This window comes from Narcine bancroftii, chromosome 1 (assembly GCF_036971445.1).
Source record: "Narcine bancroftii isolate sNarBan1 chromosome 1, sNarBan1.hap1, whole genome shotgun sequence".
In the NCBI taxonomy this organism is placed as follows: Eukaryota; Metazoa; Chordata; class Chondrichthyes; order Torpediniformes; family Narcinidae; genus Narcine; species Narcine bancroftii.
In genome coordinates this window covers 341,579,620-341,600,456 of record NC_091469.1, presented here as the reverse complement: position 1 = coordinate 341,600,456, position 20,837 = coordinate 341,579,620, and the positions used below count along the sequence as shown (strand labels likewise).

Below are 20,837 nucleotides of genomic sequence, written 5' to 3'. Positions count from 1 at the left end.
CTGTATTTCCAAGTTCCATTCAATGTATTTCACACGTTGAAATCATGACCTCTCTGTCCAACTTTGGATTTTTATCTAATTTTTTTTTGTGTTCTAAAAAATAGAAGTGCCTGATGACCATAAGTGCTAAGAGTAGAATTTAGCCATTTGGCCTCTTGAGTCTGCTCTACCATTTGAATCATGGCTGAAGTATTCTTACTTTCAACCCCATTTTCCTGCTTTCTCCTCATAACTTTTGCCACTTTTACTAATCAAGAACCTATCAACCCCCACTTTACATTACCCAATAATGACCTGCACAACTGTCTGTGGCAACAAATTCTACAGATCCACTGCCCTCCAGCTGAAGAAATGTTTCTTCATCTCTCTTCTAAATGGACCTCCTTTTATTCTGAGACTGACTTCTGTTCTTAGACTCTCCAAAACATTTCCTCCACATTCACTCAATCCAGTCATCCACTTTTTGGTATGTTTCAATTAGACCCCTCTCATTCTTCTAAACTCCAGCAAATATAGGCCTGGAGCCATCAAAAATTCATCACACATTAACCCTCTCATCCCAGATTCATTCTTTGGAACCTCTAGACCAGTGGTTCTCGATTTTTTTTCCCTTCTCCCCCCCCCCCCCCCTCTCACATAGTATTTAAGTAATCTCTTATTAACCAGAGTGCACCTATGACATAGGTTATGTTCTGTGGTTAGTAAGGGATTGCTTAAGGTGGTATGTGAATGTGGGGGGGAAAAAAAAGGTTGAATAACACTGCTCTAGACTGATGTAAAATACCTAGTCAGTTCATCAGCCATTTTTATACCCCATTACTGCTTCTCCAGTGTCATTTTCCAGTGGTCTGATGTCCACTCTTACTTTGCTTTCTCTCTCTCTCTATCCCAAAAAACACATTTGGCATCCTCTTTTATGTAACTGGCTATCTTGCCTTCATATTTCATCTTTTCTCCTCATTGCTTTTTTTTTTAAGTTGCTTTCTGTTGGTTTCTAAAAGCTATGCAACCCTCTCGCTTCTCACTAATTTTCACAATACTATATGTCCTGTCTTTTATTGCTGTCCTTGACTTCCATTGTAAGCTACATTTACCTGACCCTCCCCTTAGAATGCTCCTGCTTTTTTGGGATGAATCTATCCTGCATATTCCAAATTATTCCCAGGAACTCCTGCCACTAATGCACCATCATCTTCCCTACTCAAATGACCCTCCAATCAACTGGCCAGCTTCTCTCTCGTGCCTCTGCAGTTACCTTCACTCAATTGTAACGTTGATACATCTGACTTTAGCTTGTCCCTCTCAGGGTGAATTCTGTCCCTTCCTCAGAAGGGTTCTTTTACCTTGAACTTCTTAAACTCCATTGCACAGAATCAGAAGTTATTGTTAGGAACATGTCACAAAATATGTTTTGTGGCAACATTACAATGCAGATACAGGTATGCACTGCTTAACATCCAAGATGTGTTCTGTGAAATTGGGTGTTATGCGATGTGGACAATGTGCGAGCACCATATTATTGTATACACTTCGTAAAGCTATATGGGTTACTGAACTTGAGCTAAATAAACCTTTATTTTTTTCTCTTTTTAAAACTGTGTAATTACTTTCTTAGCCTATATCTCTCACAATTTAACAAAGCGGACCAGGATCATCAACATCACTACAAATTTGAGCAACATCCAGTGCTCCACTGGAAGAGTTTCAGGTGGAATAACCTCCATTGATGAATTATCACTCTGTAATGACTGAAGGACTTGGCTGAGGCTGTTCTCAGGGAGATGTTGGCTTCTTCATGAATGTATCTAATGTTTGCCTAGTTTGCATTTTATTTTCTTTATATGCAGCAAACACTGCATGAGCATTCCTCTATCAGTGAAAAGCATTCAGTGTTTGGGTCCATCTCTTCAGCAAGCTGCTAAGGTCTCCAAAGAATTTGGCTAACTCCTTAATAGTGAATGTCTTCTGCACCTGTTCTTCTCCTTCTGCAGTTTTCTTTTCCCTTACCTCTTCAGCTATTTGCTCTTATTCTAGCTTCAGCAACTCTTCATTTGTTAGTTCCTCAGGAACTACCTCTAGGAATTCTTTAATGTCCTCATCATCTATGTCTAAGTTCAGGTTATTGTTTACCATGTCGACAATAGCTCTATTAATCCTTGCAATCTCTTCATCTTTTTCAAATCCCTTAAAGTCATGCACATACTACTTCATTTTTTTTTCCATATGCCATTCAGATACTTTTTAGTCACATCAACTCAGACCCACACAAGGTTCATTAAGTAGTGATGAGTATTGTATTCCTTCCAGAACTGCATCAGTGCCTTTCCAGTGTCATAATTTGTAGCAACAGCCTGAGCAAAGGTCCTCCTCTGGTAGTCGTCCTTGAAAGCTGCAATAACCCCTTGGTCCAGTGGCTGGATTAAAGAGGTGGTGTTTGGTTGGAGGAACTCCACTTTGATGTTGGGGTGGAAGTCACCAGTAAAAGAGGGATGTCCTGGAGCATTGTCTACAATTAGCTAAATCGAGAAAGGTATGCCGTCTTTCAAGCAAAACTTCTCCATTTTACTGGTATAGCAATCGAGAAGGACATCCTGAAACATCATTTGTCATCCAGAACTTGTTTTTAAAGGCTCTTTCAGGTGGCCAGAATACCCGGATGTAATTCTACCCCTATGCAGCTCTCAGGGTACCCACCTGAAAGAGCAGGAGATGCCTCCAAGGTGCACTTTCTAATCCCCCTCTGAGAGGGATAATCGCCGGAGCACTAAAGACCTTTAGGCATCTGAAGGCAGCTGCCTGAAAGCGGCTGCTAAAGGGTGGGTTGATGATGGCACAGTGATGTCGTCAGCCTGAGAGATTTGGCACGAATTTGGAAATAGAGGGTGCAGGCAGGTTATTGCAGGTTCTGAACACTGAGAAAGGCTGAAACCATCACCAGTATTTCTCATGCCTGCTCCGGGTCCACCACAATCCTGTGTTCCTCTGCTTCTCCTTCGTCGTGCTTCAAATGACGTCAAGTCAGTGGGCGGGAGTACAGCTACAGTGGACAGCTGCTTTGAGATGCCTCCCGTGCAGCTGTCCCTTTCAGGTGGACAGCGCAGTGCTTTCAGGGCTGCCACCTGAACGACGATTCCAAATCTCTCCATCCACCTTTGCAGGTGCATTCTTGGCGGAGAATGCACCTGAAAGTGGCTTTTTATTGCTCCTGTAGTAAACTGGTACGGTGTGTTTGTTAATGTTCTTGAAAACCCTAGGGTTTTCACTATGCCAAATAAGAAATAGCTTTAACTTGTAGCCAACAACATTGCATCTTAATTACACTGTCTTTAAAAGGCTTAAATCCTGGCATTGACTTGGTGGCCTCTTTATGGATGAAGGCATTCACTTCCAGAATACGGAGGTTTTGTCCATATTTAAAAATTTACTGGGGCAAATAACCTCCCTTTACAATTAATTTATCTAAGGTTTCAACAAATTCTGCTGCTACCTTCACAGCAGCACATCCAGACTTGCCACTCATTTTCACATTACGCAACACAAAACTTGGTTTGAAACCCCTGAACCACCCAGAGCCAGCACTAAACTATCATGGTCTGGTCCTGCTTTTTCTTTAAGCATCTGGAACAAGCTTCCTGCTTGAGCAGTGATCGTCAATGTGCTGAGAAGGGCTTGCTTTGTATTTGCTCCTCAATCCATCTTATTAGCAATTTCTCCCTCTCTCATTAGCCTTGTAGCTTTCAGTTGAGCTGAGCGTTTAACAGCTTGGAGAATTTTTTATTTGTTTTTGAGCATCATCGTGATTCACCTTTTGTTTAATAACCTTTTGTTTCACTTCCAAATCAATACTTTTCCTTTTCCTCTTGCTGTGGCTCCCAAAACCACTGGCATTGGTTTTGCTATGTTTGGTATCCATGATGGATTGAAAGTGCAGTACCTACAAAAGACATGTTGCATGTGGGAAGTTGTTGCTTACGTCTGGTTATGCCTGCTATGTCCTGTACTTTGATCGGGATTTCTGAACTCTTATAATCTTAAGGGACTATGGACGTATATGCAGTTGGACATTGCCCAATTAAGTGGTGCATCCCTGTATTGCTATAAATTATATTTAAAATTAGTGCAAAAATGAGAGTGCCAAATCCAGAATTGTCTCTTCCCTTGTAGACTATAAGCTGCTCTAGAAAGGCATCAAATAGGCATTCCACAAGTTTCCTTTCATGGGATCCAGCATCAAGCTGATTTTCCCAGTCCACCTGCATATTGAAGTTTCCCATGACCACTAACATTGCCTTGTAAGCCTTCTCTAATTCCTTTTGTAATTTGCACCCTACATCCTGGCTGCTATTTGGAGCCCTGTATGCATCTCCCATCAGGGTCTTTGTATTCTTGTGGTTTCTCAACTCTATCCACCAGGACTCTCCATCCTATGTCCCTTGCTCAGGGTTTGATTTCATTATTTACTAACAGAACCACTCGATCTCTGCCCATTTTCCCGTGTATTCTTGGATGTTTAGCTCCAACTACGATCCTCCATCCGTATGCCTACAATGCTGCACCTCTCATTTCCTAACTGCACTTTAAGCTTGTCTACCTTGATTTCAGAATCAGAATTTGTCATGAGCAACTAACAAAATTAGTTGTTCTGTAGCAATATCACAGTGCAAACATTTATATAAGCCACCTTACAAAAATAAATACAAAAAAGTGTACAGAAGTAAATGTCTTTGATTCATAGATCATTCAGGAATCTGATGGGAATGGGGAAGAAGTTGTCCTTGTACTGTTGAGTGCTTGTCTTTAGGCTCTTGTACCTTTTCCCTGATGGTAAGAGAGTGAAGAGGGCATGGCCTGGGAGGTGGGGGTCCTCGAGGATAGAGGTTGCTTTAAGATACCGCATCTTGTAGATGTCCTTAATGGAGTGAAGTCTGGCGCCAGTGATGTCGCAGGCCGAGTTAACAACCTTTTGGAGATTTTTTTTTCTTGACCTGACTGTTGGCACCTCTGTACCTTACAGTGATACAACCAGCCAGAATGTTTTCCACAGTACAACTGTAGAAGTTTTCAAGAGTCTTTGGTGATGTATCGAATCTCGTATTTATAATGTCACTACCACCCTGAGATTCTTTTTCCTGCGGGTGAGGCAAAATTACCACTTACTGGTAGAGCAGAAAAATTACACAGTGTATAGACGTAAACAAACAAAGAACTGTAAACAGTTAACTAATATAAACAAACTGCAATGCAGAAAGAAAAAAATCAATAAAGTGCACAAGTAAGTGTCCCTAAACGAGTCCCTGATTTAGTTGGTTGAGGAATCTGAGGGTAGAGGCATAGCAGCTGTTCTTGAACCTGTTAGTACAGGTGCCACAAGTCTTGCACTTTTTTTCCTGATGATGACAGCGAGAGCAGAGTGTTCTGGGTGGTGGGATCCTTGATGATTGCTGCTGCTTACCGATACAGCATTCCCTGGAGATGTTCTTGATAGTGGGAAGAGTTTTGCCTGTGATGTACTGTCATGTGTGCACTACCTTTTGGAATCTTCATGAACACCTCAAAGTATATCTGCTGATAAGCCTTCATGATTGCATCGATTATGGAGGCTCCAGAACAGATCCTCTGAGATGATGACACCCAGGAATTTGAAAATATTGATCCTCTCCGTGACTGAACCCTTGATGTGGGCTGGATCACATGTCACTTCTTCATGAAGTCCACAGTCATCTCCTTGGTTTTGCTAACATAGAGTGCAAAGTTTTTTTGGCCTGACACCACTCACGAGCTGATTGATCTCCCTCCAGTACACTTCCTCATTGCTGTTTGTGATTCTGTGGACAACTGTGGTGTCATTGGCAAATTTGTAGATAGCATTGGAATTGTGCCTGGCCACAGTCATGGGTGTATAATGAGTCGAGCAATGAGCTAAGCATGCATTGTTGAGGTGTGCCTGTGTTGATGGTGAGTAGATGTTGTTTCCAATTAGTACAGTCTGGTCTTCTGATGAGGAAGGGGAGGAACCAGTTGCAGAGGCCCACTGTTTGAAGCTTCTTGACCAACACTGAGGGAATAATGGTGTTGAAGGCTGTATGAAGAACAGCCACATATATGAGTGGCTGTTTTCTGGTGATCCAGTTCTGAGTGGAGAGTCAGTGATGTTGCGTCTTCTGTGGAGCAATTGTGACAATAGGCAAGTTGCATTGTGCCCAGACCTTTGTTTGGGGCCATGGCCAGCCTCTCAAAGCATTTAATCACAGTAGATGTCATTTAAGCAGCTCACTCTGCTCTTGGGTACTGGGATGATTGATGCCCTTTTCAATAAGGTGGGTACCTCTGCAGCAATGAGAAGTTGAAAATATCTGTGAACACTCTGGGTAGTAGGTTGGCAAAGACTTTCAGTAGCCTGCCAGGTACAGCATCAGGGTATGACGCCTTGAGTGTTCACCCCCCTTGAATGAAATTCTGACATCGGCCTCAGAGACAGATATCACAGTCTTTGCAGGGATTCTAGTAGACACTGTTGGGTTCTCCTCAAAATGGGCATAGGTGTTCAGTTCATCAGGGTGTGAAGCATCATAGCCATCTATGGTGTTCGCCTTCGCTTTGTTGGCTGTAATGGCCTGCACTACCTGCATAGCTATCTCTAGCTTCCTCTGGAATTTCCACTTTGTTTCAGAGATAGCCTTCCTCACCTGGTCTTCTTGAAGAGATTTAGATCATTGCCTTAAATGCTCATGATCTCACTTTTAGCAGGTTGTGGATCAGAGAACCATATAACACCAAAGCACAGAAACAGGCCCCTTTGACCCTCCTAGTCTGTGCCGAACCATTTATTTTGCCTAGTCCCACTATATGCACCCAGTCCATAGCCTTCCATACCTCTCCCATCCATGTACCTGTTCAAATTCATCTTAAGTTTTAAAATTGAGCCCCCATTCACCACTTCAGCTGGCAACTCTCATTCCACACTCCCATCACTCTGTGAAGAAGTTCCCCCTAAACTTTTTCCCTTTCATTCTTAATCCATGTCATCTTCTGGTTTGTATCTCACCTACCCTCAGTAGAAAAAGCCCATCTACATTTATTCTGTCTATCCCCTTTATAATTTTAAATATCTCTTTCAAATCTCCCCTCATTCTTCTATGCTCCAGGGAATAAAGTTCTAATCTGTTTAACCTTTCCCTATAACTCAGTTCCTGAAGTCTGGGCAGTATTCTAGTAAATCTTCTCTGCACTCTTTCTATCTTATTGATAAGATAGGTGACCAAAACTGCACACAATACTCCATATTTGGCCTCACCCATTGTCTTGTACAACTTTATCATAACATCAACTCATTTTCTCAACACTTTGATTTATGAAGTCCAAGATCCCAAAAGCTTTATTTACAAATCTATCCACCTGTGATGCCACTCTCAGGAAATTCCATATCTGTATTCCCAGATCCCTTTGTTCCCTTCCTCATTTTCCTACCATTCACTATGTATGTCATTTCTTGGTTTTTTTCCTTCCAAAATGCAATACCTCACACTAGTCTGCTTTAAATTCCATTTTCCATTTATCAGCCAATTTTTCCACCTGTTCAAGGTTCTTCTGCAAGCTTCGAAAACCTTCTTTGCTGTCCCCAATGCCTCCAATCTTAGTGTCAACTGTAAACTTCCTGATCCAATTTTTCACATCATCATCCAGATCATTGACATAGATGCCAAACAATAATGGTCCCAGAACTGATCCCTGAGGCACACCTCTAGTTCCAGGCCTCCAATCTGAGAAACAGTCATCCACCACTTCTCTCTGGCTTCTCCCATCCATCCATTGTCGAATCTAGTTCACTTCTTCACTATGAATAATGAGTGTCTGAACCTTTCTGAATAACTTCTCATATGAGACCTTGTTCTAGGCCTTACAGCCTACAAAGTCCATGTAGACAACATCCACAGCCTTTCTTTCATCAAGTTTCCTAGTAACCCCCTCGAAAAACTTACCAGATTGGTTAAACACAACCTTCCAAAGCCATGTTGACTATCCCCTTTCAGTTTTTTCTTTTTAATGTATTTTTATTGATTTGGAAAAGAGAAATATTACATGTTACATAGTGAACATACAATAATTGCATAGGCTAATACAATAGAGTACTGAATATGGATTCTGGATCCTTCTTTTTCTCAAAAATGGCCTTTCTCCAATTTAGAATCTCAATCTGAGGCCCAGACCTATCCTTCTCCATTAACTTGAAACTAGTGGCATTGTGATCACTCTTATCATACATCAGCTATTGTCCTTTCTGCTGTGTTTCAGCTACCACATGGCCACCATGAGTCATTCTACTGTTAATTGTTAGTGAACAACCAATCAGACCTACCAATCATTTGCCAGTGACAAACTCCAATGAGCTCCTAAGAACTGAGAAAACCAAAGATGTCCAAACCTACATTGATGACCTGAGATTGGACATTTTTGCTATTCACAATATATCTTTGACCATCTTCTATTTTCAGATTTATTGTCAGAGTACATAGGACATCACATACCCTGAGACTCCCCTTCCTGCAGGCCAGGCAGGACCAACACCCATTGTTACTGCAAAAATAGCACAATGTACACATATAAATAAAGAAATGGAAACAACTGACCAACCAAGGAAAAAAAAAGTGCCAAAGTATGTATCCCTGATTGAGCCTACCGCTGAGGAGTCTGATGGAGATGCATGCATAGCCATTTTAACACTTTAACAATTACACATTTTTAACAGGTGAAAATAGGGGCAAAAGTACAAGTCAATACACAAGAGACTGCAAATGCTGCAATCTGCTACGAAAAAAATTCTGAATCCTCTGATTCATCCAAAGCTTCTAGTTGGAAAACACCCAGAATGTGTGCGTTGGTACACACTCGTCTATGCAGGTCTTGAAGTCGGTGACATGTTGCATATTCATACAAGTTTTAAGGATGAGTTCTTGAAGATGGTCCAGTCCACTGATTCAACTGCATTCATTTAAATACAACTTTCATTCCTGTGTTTAGCACCCTTTCTCACATTTGTATGTGATTGTCAAGTTTAAATTCTTGACATTTTTCTAAACTTTGTCCCTTTTTATTTCTGCAAACGTAAATGGCCTGCCCAAAACCTACTTTGAGCATTATCCATACTTTCCCATTGTTGGCACCTACCCCACTACTAATTAAAGAAGCATTTAGAGCCCAATTTCTGTAGTTTACCAGGACCCTAGTCCCAGCACAATTCAGGTGAACCTCATCCCATCAGAACAGCTCTCTTGTTCCCCAATACTGGTGACAATGTGCCACAAATTCAAACCCACTTCTCTCATACCAGTCTTTGAGCCGTGCTTCCAACTCACTAACCTTATTAACCCTGTGCCAATTTGCCGAGGCTCAGGTACCAATTCAAAGACTACTACCTGTTTGATTCTGGTTTTTAATTTAATCCCACCCAAGCTCCTCAAATTCTCTCAGCAGAACCTCTTTCCTAGTTCTACCTTTATCTTTAGTACCTCCAAGGACCGTGCCACTTGATCTTTCCTTCCCCACTCCTAATTCCTCCAAGTCAAATGAGATGTCCTGAACCTAGGACTGGCAAGGAAGCACAACTTGCAACTCTCAATCCTTGCTGCAGAGAATATTTATTCTCCCAACTAGACTACTCCTATCACTACTACATCTTTCTTCTCTCACCATTCTTGAATGGCTCCCTGAACCACTGCCATTGTCAGGTCATTTATTCTTGCAGCCCCTACTCCCACCTGCACTGTTGGATGTGCTCAAGGGCTGAGACTCCTCCGGTGTTACCACTGTCTGCCTCAATAACCATCACACCCTCTTATCCCTGACCACAGGCCAAATTTGAAGCGTTTAATATAATGGGTGAGTCTGCCCTTGTGCAACACTGTCCCATTAACTCTTTCTCTCCCTGATGTGCTGCAATGTTTGAAGCTGACTATCCAGGTCATCAACTTTGATCCTCAGTTGAGCAACCAACACTTACTGCATATGTAGGTGTTGGGAATTTCAATGGGATCTAGCAGTACCCACAGCACATCACCTAATCCCTGCATCCCCATGTTATTTAATTAATTGTAATTTGTGTTTATTTAATTGGTAGGTTGCCATTAGCGACTATGTGGAGGAGCACAGGCTAACAGCTCACTGATTACACTGGACAACAATTTTTTTGAAAAAAGTTTGCTTCCTGGAAAAAAAGGGGATAAACAACTTCAAGCTGAGCGTAGATAATTTCAGATTTGCTGTATCAAGTAGGAAGTTGGAGAAACATTAAATTCATTCCTATTGAATTTAACATGTTTAATTGCATAATGATTCTGATGCATTGTGTTAATTCAACTGACCTAAAAATGTTTTGCTGCTGATTTTCATTTGTACTCAGCATCTGATGCCTCTTATACCAGTGTCCAACAATAGTCGGCCAGCATTGATGGATTCCAGTTGCCCTGATGCCGGTTTTCCATGGTCTCAATATCCTGGTGAAATGTTTCACCATATTCGTCACTGACTGCACCAAGATCAGAGGAAAGAAGTCCAAGTGTGAATGCAGAAAATAAATTTTCAATTACATGTTGCATTTCATTGTTTGGTCTGCTTGAAGTTCACTTAAAATATGATAGGAAATCTCAAAAATAGTTTATATCAGAAAGAGTACGTGATAGGAAAATTTTAAGGTGATTTTCGTGATCAACCAAAAAATCCATAAAATACACCCAAAAAAGTTCAGGAAGCAAAATCTTTGTTGTCCAGTTACGTGGAGCCAAAAGTTGTGGGGAAGTTATGGCACTGAAGTCTTTTTTTTAAAAAAAATCCTCCACCACTGCCTTGGCTCCAGCCCTAAGCCAAATGTTCTTTAAAGCTGTATGTTACCAAGTTCTAACTGCAAAAAAAAGCTTTTAATTATTGTTACTGTTTGTACAATTTTGTGTATATTCATTTTAATTTTTGGTAGAAAAAATATCACCATTTATTGAAGCTCAACTTCTTTTACCATTTTTTGTCCACAGCTAAACCAAGTCGAAAACTGACTTTCCTTTATCTGGCAAATGATGTGATTCAGAATAGTAAGAAAAAAGGACCTGAATTTACCAAGGATTTTGCTCCAGTTTTGGTGGATGCATTTTCACATGTTTCAAGGTACCATCATGTTCAATTAAAAATACCTCCCCATATTTAAAAATTAAAATTCAGTATATTAACTGTTTGATGAAAAATGTAAGATTATTTATTATCAATCAAGGTGCTAGTCTTTTTTCTCAACTCAGATGTCCCCAAATAGCTTTGTTGGACAAATAGCCTCAAATGTCTCGAGATTTGTTAACTAGTGTCCAACCTTAAGGTTGCAGCAGATCGATGTGTCAATTTAAAAATCTTTATTAGATATGAATAAAAATAAATTAGAAGGCTGTCTTCTGTAAATCACCTCCCAAAAGCTAGCATGTAAACTTCAACTAACCGAATATGATTAAAACTCATATCCCTCCTCTATCCAAGTTTCACCAATAGCCACAATGTCATAATTCCATGTGCCAATCCACACTCTAAGCTCGTCTGCCTTTCCTTGCATTGAAATAGATGCATTTGATAACCTTTTTTTTTTACCATGCACAACACTTTGCTTTCTGTCCATATACAGTCTTCACATCTTTTTCCTCCTCCACTCCACTGTTTGCTCTGGTTCCAATCCCTTTGCAAATCTACTTTCAACCCTCTGGAGCAGCACTAAGAAACCTTCCTGCAAGGATATTAGTTCCCCTCCAGTTCAGATGCAAACTGTTCTGCCGGTACGTCCCACTTTCCCTTAAAGAGTTCAATGATTCAGAGATCGGAAGCCTTCCCTTCTGCTCCATCTCTTTAACCACATGTTAAGCTGCATTTTCCTATTGCAAACTTCACTAGCACATGGCACGGGGAGCAATCCTGAGATCACAACCCTTGAAATAGAATATTAGCTTGCATGTGGAAAGCAGAGTGTAATAGTGGAATGTAAGTATTCTGCCTGGAGGTCAGTGACTAGTGGAGTTCTGTAAGGATCTGTTCTGGACTCCTGCTCTTTTTGATCTTTATAAATGACCTAGATGTAGAGGCAGAGGATAGGTCAGTAAGTTTGCAAATAATGCAAAGGTTAGAGGAGTTGTGGATGGTGCTGAAGGTTGTCGTAGGTTACAAAAGGATATAGACAAGATGCAGAGTTAGGTGGAAAAGTGACAGATGGAGTTCAATCTGGAAAAGTGCAAGGTGATGCATTTTGGAAGGACAAACCAGAAGGTTTGAGTATAGGGTTAATGGTCAGTTACTTAGGAGTGTGGGTGAATAGAGGAGCTTTGGGGTCCAAATCCAAGGTCGCTCACAAATTGATAGGTTAGTTAAAAGGGCCTAAGGAATGTCAGACTTAGTTAATATGGGGATTGAGTTCAAGAGTCAAGAGGTCATGTTGAACTCTACAAATCTCTGGTGAGACCACACTTGGAGTATTTTGTTCAATTCTGGTCACCTCATTATAGGAAGGATGCAGAAGCTATGGAATGGATGCAGAGGAGATTTGCCAGGATGTTGCCTGGATTGGAAAATGTCTTATGAGGCAAGGTTAGCAGAGCTGGGACTTTCCTCTTTGGAGGGGAGAAGGATGAGAGGTCTACAAGATTATGAGAGGCATAGATAGGATGGAAACCAGTGACTTTTGCCAAGGGCAGGAATAGCAAACACCAGAGCACATATGTATAAAGTGAAGAGAGGGAAGTTTAGGGGAGACATCATGGGTTATTTTTTTTGTTTCTTTGTTTTTTACACAGTTGTGGATGCCTGGATGGTGGAGGCTGAAACATTAAGGCATTTAAGAGACTGTTAGGCAGATGGATGGTGGATAAATAGTGGGTTTCAAGGTAGGGAGGTTTTTTTTTAGGAATATATGCATCGGCACAGCGTCAAGACCTGACATGGACCATAACATCTGGCTGTTTGCTTTCCCACTTCAGAATGCCATGAACTTGATCTGAGATAGTCTGGACACTGGCATCTGGGAGGCCACATTACTATCTGTGATCCTTGATCTCTTCCACAAAACATCTTGTCTCTTCTCCTCACTATTAAATCTCCTATCACTACTGCTTGCCTCTTCTCCCTCCCTTTCTTGGTCACTGGGCCAGACTCTGTGCCAGAGAGCTGACCACCATGGCTTGTCTCTCATAAGTCATCCCCCTCAACAGTATCCTAAATGGTACACGTGTTTTTTGAAGGGAATGGCCACAGGAGTACTTTGCACTGCCTACCTGTATCTTTTCTCTCCTAACTGTCAGCCAGCTATCTGAAATGGAATTTACTTGTAAACTATGCATGATATAATGATTTTAAAATGAGTTTATGTATGAACCTAATTGTACAGTATTTTTATAAAAATGCAGATTCCATTGTATAGCTTTGTGAAATGCCAATTAACTGTATATAAAATTAAAATGAGAGCCAATAATCATGTCAGAATTCTATCATTACTTCATCTGATATCTATAGTCCCATTAATTCTATTTGCAATCCTTCAAATAAATCAGCAATTGTTAACAAGCCTTCATTTCTTCCTTACATTGCACCAAAAGTAATTATCTGACTTGAACAACCCCAGTCTCTGCCTTGTCATGGACAATTCCCTCTGTCCTCTTCACCTTTCCCTTCTCTGACCTTTTCAGTTTCCTATTGGGTCATCGACCAGAAACCACTTGTTTCTCCGTAGATGCTGCCAGACTATCTGAGCATTCCCAGCATTTTCTATGTTTGTTTTCCATTTTTTATATTTGTGGGAAATTAAAAATGAGAACAGAGTTGTGAGGATTTGGTGTTGATGGGTATTTCTTTTTTGATCAGCAACTGAAAAGAATCCAGGATAATATGTCAAAACTAACACGACTACCTTTGAAAATTGGCATATTCTGTAAGGAAGATTGATGAAATCAAATAGGTTAAATGTTTCTTATTGATTAGTACAGGCAACTCCTATAAATTACAGAAATTAAATTTTGAGATGTGGAATAAACTCAGTTTTCATGGATTGTATGTATTTATAAATAAATAAACCCAATTTTTCCAAGTTGTGCACATACTTGGCTTTCCATTATGACAAATCACCATCTGAACCATTTTCGGGGAAATCAATTTCTCCTCTTCTCCTCCCCCCCCCCCTCCACTTTTTGTAATGCAGGGGTCACATATTAACTGATGTGTTCGGAATATACTGGTCATCAATATTTTTCTATTTTCCAAAGATTTTTTTTTTTTGCAAAATTTAAAATACAATGTTTACTAACCTGTTAAACAAGTTTGATGTTTCCAGCATTGAAATGATGCTATGAATGTGTGATTTTTGAAATATGTTCATATCCACAGAAGTGGACATGTTGAAGGTCAATATATCTTGGTGAATGAGATATAGATTTTTGTCCTTTTGGTTAAATTTACTCTAATTTGTCATTTCTCTTATTTGGCAGTGAATCTGATGAGAATTGCAAGAAGCACTTGGAAAGAGTATTAGCTATTTGGCAAGAGAGGATGGTTTATGAGAACAATTTCATTGACCAGCTTAAGCAGATTCTTTGTATGTATAAATATATGGAACCTTTAGATACCAAGATTAGCCATATTTTATTAACTTTCTGTTTTTAAAATTTAAATTTTATTTTGCTACCTATTAAGCCACAGACAAAAAGGCAAAGAAACGTACCTTTGAACAAATACAGGAGGAAGAAGATGATGACTATCTTTCTAACAGTACACCGAAGGAACCACCAGAGGTAATACCAGGCATAATTTAAAAAATAACAAAATATACATTGTACAAATTCCATACAGTTAGGCATTCAAAAGACCCAAAAGCAGGTTTCAATGGAACTTAGAATTCAAATTAAATGTTGTAATTGTTGTTGGAAATAGGCTAAACTGATTTAAATTGAAATAATTTATTTGTTACTTTAGAGTTTGTATCACTTTGAATTTGTTCCACTGCAACCGTGGATGCTTGTGAAGATGCTTTTTGTGTCTTTTCAGGATGACTGCCTCGCAGGAGAGGATTGCAAGTTGTGATGTCATGACTAGAGGTTTGTCACAAAATAATTTACAGGTCATTATCAGGAAATTCTGTGTCCAATTTGCAATCGTACATGGTCCTTATCAGTAGTCTGATATTTTTCTGCCAACTAAATTTTTGGGTAATCTTCATTAGAAGGCTATAGTTCTGCCTGGTCTCATCACTGCTCTTTATAGCTTAACACTGCACACAGTTCTATTAACGTCATTACAGGAAAGAAGAGTTTGAATTGGAGAAGAGGAAGAGATTTATGAGAAAGTTGCAGAATGGGAAAATCTTTGATTATTAGGAAAGAATGTAGTTATTTTAAAAGCAACTAGAGGGAGATTCATTTGCGATGTTCCAAAATGAGGGACCAAGCTGGAGTAACTAGGATCAATTTCCCTTAATTTAGGAGTCAAAGATCTTGAGCATAGATTTAATGTAATTAGTAAAAGGAGTAGATCAGAGGTGATTTTTGTTTTAACCCAGAACATTATAGATCTTGTGTTGGAAAGAGTAGGTATAGCCATGATCAAGTTCTGAAAGGAAAATGAAGCCTTGTTACCAAGAGGCACAGGCACTGAAGCTGAATAACTTCCTGTGAAGTTTTTTTTTAAAGTTGTGATATTTTTAATTTGCATTCTTTATGATTTGTTTTTATGCATATTTAGAATGTATATTAAAATAATTGCATTGTTTTTGTTTCAAATTGGAACTTTTTTTAGCAGGTTTTGAAATCTGAAATTAGATCTTTAAAGTAGGATCAGAAAGAGTTTAAATAATTTAATCCAATTATAAAATAGAATCTCAAGTTGAATTAGAATGCCTTCCCAAGGTATCCAAATCATTGTAGTTTCATGTTTGTCATCAGTACTCTAGCCATTTAGCTTATAAACCAAGGGCACTGACAAAATAAGACTGGAATGACACCGGATGTGGAAAAGCTTGAAACTTATCCTAAAGACTTGCATATAACTAAATGGAGATCAACCAGTGGCTGTAGAAATGTTATTGCAAGGTATATTTATCTTCAGGAAAAGACTAAAGCCAGGCAATGGAAATATTACCTCAGAATCTATTTATCTGTCGTTTCATTACATGCAGTCCAAACCAATTCTGCTACCATTCAGCACAGAATTACACCATTCAATGTTACCAGTATTAAAATTTGGAATTTACTCAGCAAGGTGCTTAATTTATAACATTCTGAAATTTAGCTTAGCATTTAGAATTTAGCTTAGACCCATTTAATGCTTTACAGTTTTGGTTGTTAAGCAGTCAGTCCACCTATGATCACGTGATCAGCTATAACTGGGTACCCTTTGCTGTTCAGTGGTCAGCATGCGAGTTTTGTGCAGAGGCCTTGTGCCTTCCAGGCTTAGATTATGGAAACCTGTTATGTTTGCATCATATCCAGTGTTAGTAGGTTTTGAAATAAACTGACAGTGGGCTTAAAAATAATTATAGGCTATTGTTACGAGCCCAGGGGACCCCAAAACGCAGCAGCAATATTCACCAAGACAAATGATTACTTAAACAAAAGTTGCTTTTAATTATCTTTAAACATGAAAACAGAATCACACTTTAATTTATCACTATTGACTTAACTAACTTAACAACCCTCTTCTAATTCTAAGTGCATGTGTATGTAATGTGTGTGTAAGTTCAGAAAAGTTATTTGATTCACAGTCCAATCTCACTTCTCATTCTTCTAAGTTAATTGGTTGCAGGCAATTCTTATACTGTGCATAGAATTTAACATTTATAAGGTTCGCCAGGCTTTGGTGCTTGCAAGGTAAATGGTTACTGCTCAGGTAGGTTCTTGTCTGTTTTCAGAGAGAGATTTGTTGTTCCCTGGACACAAACCGATTCCTTCTCATCAGCCATGTCAGTGTCTTGTTGAAGAAACTTGCCCCATCAGGGTTTTCTGGATGATAACCTCTTTCTTTCAGGTCACCACAGAGTTCCTTTTTTGTTTCTTTTATTTCAAATGAAACATTAGGCAGCCAGTCCTCTCCTCTTGTATGGACCACATAGGCTTTGACCAGGCTGAACTAAGCACTCACAAGCCATCTTCAAATTTTTTTTTCCACAAGCTTGCCAGCTTGTCCTGTGCCAGTGCCAGCGCTACTGCTGAATTGTGAAACTATAGAACTGGATTCACTCTCACTCCGAGAAAAGCCTGTTTGACACTCTCTGCTTGCAATACCACATGACCCACTTAAAAGAGCAAACTGCCCTCAGACAGTCTGTGGCTCCAGATCTAATCCTCCGAGTTCTTTCTTCTGTTGCTTTTCAAAACAACAATCCATTAGTGAAGTCTCTATAGGCACTCCCCAAAGTTTTTGCGAAGGCACTCAGAGCTACCCTGTCTGTCTGTTTTGATGTGTTTGTATGTGAGCTACACTAAAAAAAACTGCTACAATTTACCTCCTTTAAAACATATTATGTTGGGTTTTAGTTTGTATGTAGATCTTTCACACTTACCCATACAAAGGAATTTTAACTCGAGTTAAAAATCAGTTATAACAATATGGACTTTAAAATCACTAAAGTGCTAACAATACACTATATATATATATCTGTTGAGGTCTTTCATGGCTTGGTTCAGCATCATGCTGAAGATGATTGAAAAGAGGGTTGGTGCGAGAACACAGCCTTGCTTCACGCCATTGTTAATGGAGAAGGGTTCAGAGAGCTCATTGCTGTAATGCCGCACGGATGGCAGCCTCTTCAATCTGAGGCGCCTGCAAGCTCACACCAAGACACAAGAGAAACTTGTCCGTGAACTACTCTTTGCAGACGATGCCGCTTTAGTTGCCCATTCAGAGCCAGCTCTTCAGCGCTTGACGTCCTGCTTTGCAGAAACTGCCAAAATGTTTGGCCTGGAAGTCAGCCTGAAGAAAACTGAGGTCCTCCATCAGCCAGCTCCCCACCATGACTACCAGCCCCCCCACATCTCCATCGGGCACACAAAACTCAAAACGGTCAACCAGTTTACCTATCTCGGCTGCACCATTTCATCAGATGCAAGGATCGACAATGAGATAGACAACAGACTCGCCAAGGCAAATAGCACCTTTGGAAGACTACACAAAAGAGTCTGGAAAAACAACCAACTGAAAAACCTCATAAAGATAAGCGTATACAGAGCCATTGTCATACCCACACTCCTGTTCGGCTCCGAATCATGGGTCCTCTACCGGCATCACCTACGGCTCCTAGAACGCTTCCACCAGCGTTGTCTCCGCTCCATCCTCAACATCCATTGGAGCGCTTTCATCCCTAACGTCGAAGTACTCGAGATGGCAGAGGTCGACAGCATCGAGTCTACGCTGCTGAAGATCCAGCTGTGCTGGGTGGGTCACGTCTCCAGAATGGAGGACCATCGCCTTCCCAAGATCGTGTTATATGGCGAGCTCTCCACTGGCCACCGTGACAGAGGTGCACCAAAGAAAAGGTACAAGGACTGCCTAAAGAAATCTCTTGGTGCCTGCCACATTGACCACCGCCAGTGGGCTGATATCGCCTCAAACTGCGCCTCACAGTTCGGCGGGCAGCAACCTCCTTTGAAGAAGACCGCAGAGCCCACCTCACTGACAAAAGGCAAAGGATGAAAAACCCAACACCCAACCCCAACCAACCAATTTTCCCCTGCAGCCGCTGGAACCGTGTCTGCCTGTCCCGCATCGGACTTGTCAGCCACAAACGAGCCTGCAGCTGACGTGGACTTTTACCCCCTCCATAAATCTTCGTCCGCAAAGCCAAGCCAAAGAAGAAGATATATATATGTTATAACAATGTAATCCAATGTTGAGAGTATATATTTCTATATATGATCAATTTTAACATCTTGACGATCAGCTATTACATTATTTGTACCTCTGATATGATTAATTTGGAGATTATATTCTTATAATATTAAACTCCAGTTTAACAATTTTCTGTTTTTATTCTTCATTTTATTCAATAACACCAGAGGATTGTGATCAGTAAAGATCACAATTGGTTCATGAGAAGTTCTGAGATGTACATCAAAATTCTGCAGAGCAAATATTATGGACAATGGTTACTTTTCAATAGTGGAATAGTTCCTTTAATGAAAATTAATTTTTTATTTGAAAAGTAAGCAACTGGATAGTCAATTTCATTGTTTTTGTAATAAAACTGCACTTGCTGCCCCCTCACTGGCATCCACTGTAAAGAAAATGGTCTGTCAAAATCAGGAGATTTTAAAACCGGGTAATGGCATAGTATCTCCTTTAAGTTTTCCAAAGCTCTCTGACAAACTTTTGTCCACACAAATTTCTCCCCTTTCTTCGAAAGATTGGTTAAAGGAAGAGCAACCTCAGCAAAATGTCTTTAAAATTTCCTATAATATACTGCCATTCCTTAAAAACTTTCTCACTGCTTTCTTGCCATTGGGAATGGGAAATTCAGAAATTGCATTCATCTTAACTTGAATAGGTGGAACTTTGCCATGACCAACTACATGACCTAAGTATGTTACAGTAGCATTTCCAAGTTGACGTTTTGCTAAATTAACAGTTAAGTTTGCTTTGGATAATCTTGCAAACAATTTGTCCAATTCTCTCAGATGTTCTTCCCATGTGCTTCTTTTTGAGACCAAGTCATCAATATAAGCATGTCTGTGTTAACCCTCGGATTTCCAAATTAATCATCCTTTGGAATGTTGCAGGGGCATTTTTCATGCCAAAAGGTAACACATTATACTCATATAAACCGGATGGAGTTACAATAGGTGAAATATTCTTTCCTCTCTCAGTTAGAGGCACACATCAGTAACTCTTCAACAAATCCACTTGGTAAGAAATTTAGCTTTCCTAATTTTATCAATACAGTCATCTATTCTTGGACTAGGATAAGCATCTGTTTTAGTTACTGAATTAACCTTACAGTAATCTGTATAGAACCTAACCGTTCCATCTGGTGTGGATACCAGAACACAAGGAGAACTCCAATCTGAGTTCGAAGATCTAATAGTATCATTTTTCAACATATATTCCACCTCCTGATCCACAATTTTACTCTTCTGAATGTTTATTTTATATGGGTGTTGTTTTATAGGACTTGCCTCTCCCACATCCACATCATGATACATCTTTGATGTCCTTTTTTTTGGCACATCAGGAAACAAATTTGTATATTTTAAAATAAATTATTTTCAGCTGCATCTATTCTCGTGATTTAAGATGGCCTAACTTTTCCTCCAAGTTTTCCAAATTGTTGAGTTAGGCAGGCTGTTAGGTCTGCTTTGTTCATGAATGAGTGAGTCAAACACCAGACTGAGTCGAAATCAAGGTTCTTTGTTCTTTATTGCCGGATTGTAACACTTGCAACTAACAGTGTTAGTTGGAGAAGGCGCATTCTGCCGTTATCAGCAAGTGGTGTTTTTTATATACCTTAGGATACGTACTTAGTAAATTATCATACCATGACATTGTCCAATGAATAAACTGTTGCTGTCCCTCTCTGCTAGCCTCCTGCACATCAATTTGTCATTCCCACTCTTATCTTGAGAGTACAAGGTCACAACTGCATCTTGTTACGGCCCAGCACTGGGTGACTCCCTCTACATTCCCAGCTCATGATGTTTTTACCTAACAAGGCGCACATGAACCATGGTTTCTTTCACGTTACCCTCACATAATCTTATGATCCATAACTTCCTCAACCCTGTCAACAACTAACACCTCTGATATAGATTTTTCTCCACGACCTTTTTCCTCTAAATAAGGTTTCATTAACA

General features: G+C 39.9%; 1 protein-coding gene across 8 annotated transcripts in view; it reads left to right on the top strand.

Moving 5' to 3' along the window:
• Positions 1-20,837, top strand: part of LOC138749049 (regulation of nuclear pre-mRNA domain-containing protein 1B-like) — an 81,112-nt gene that overhangs the window by 17,891 nt on the left and 42,384 nt on the right. For all 8 annotated transcript variants that reach the window (XR_011348383.1, XR_011348379.1, XR_011348390.1 and 5 more), the window contains exons 2-4: positions 11,022-11,151; positions 14,490-14,596; positions 14,695-14,792. Coding sequence is in view for 4 of the 8 variants with exons in the window: in XM_069910109.1 (XP_069766210.1) it covers positions 11,022-11,151; positions 14,490-14,596; positions 14,695-14,792 (335 nt within the window). In the remaining 4 variants the exon portion in view is untranslated. The remainder of the gene's footprint in view (positions 1-11,021; positions 11,152-14,489; positions 14,597-14,694; positions 14,793-20,837) is intronic.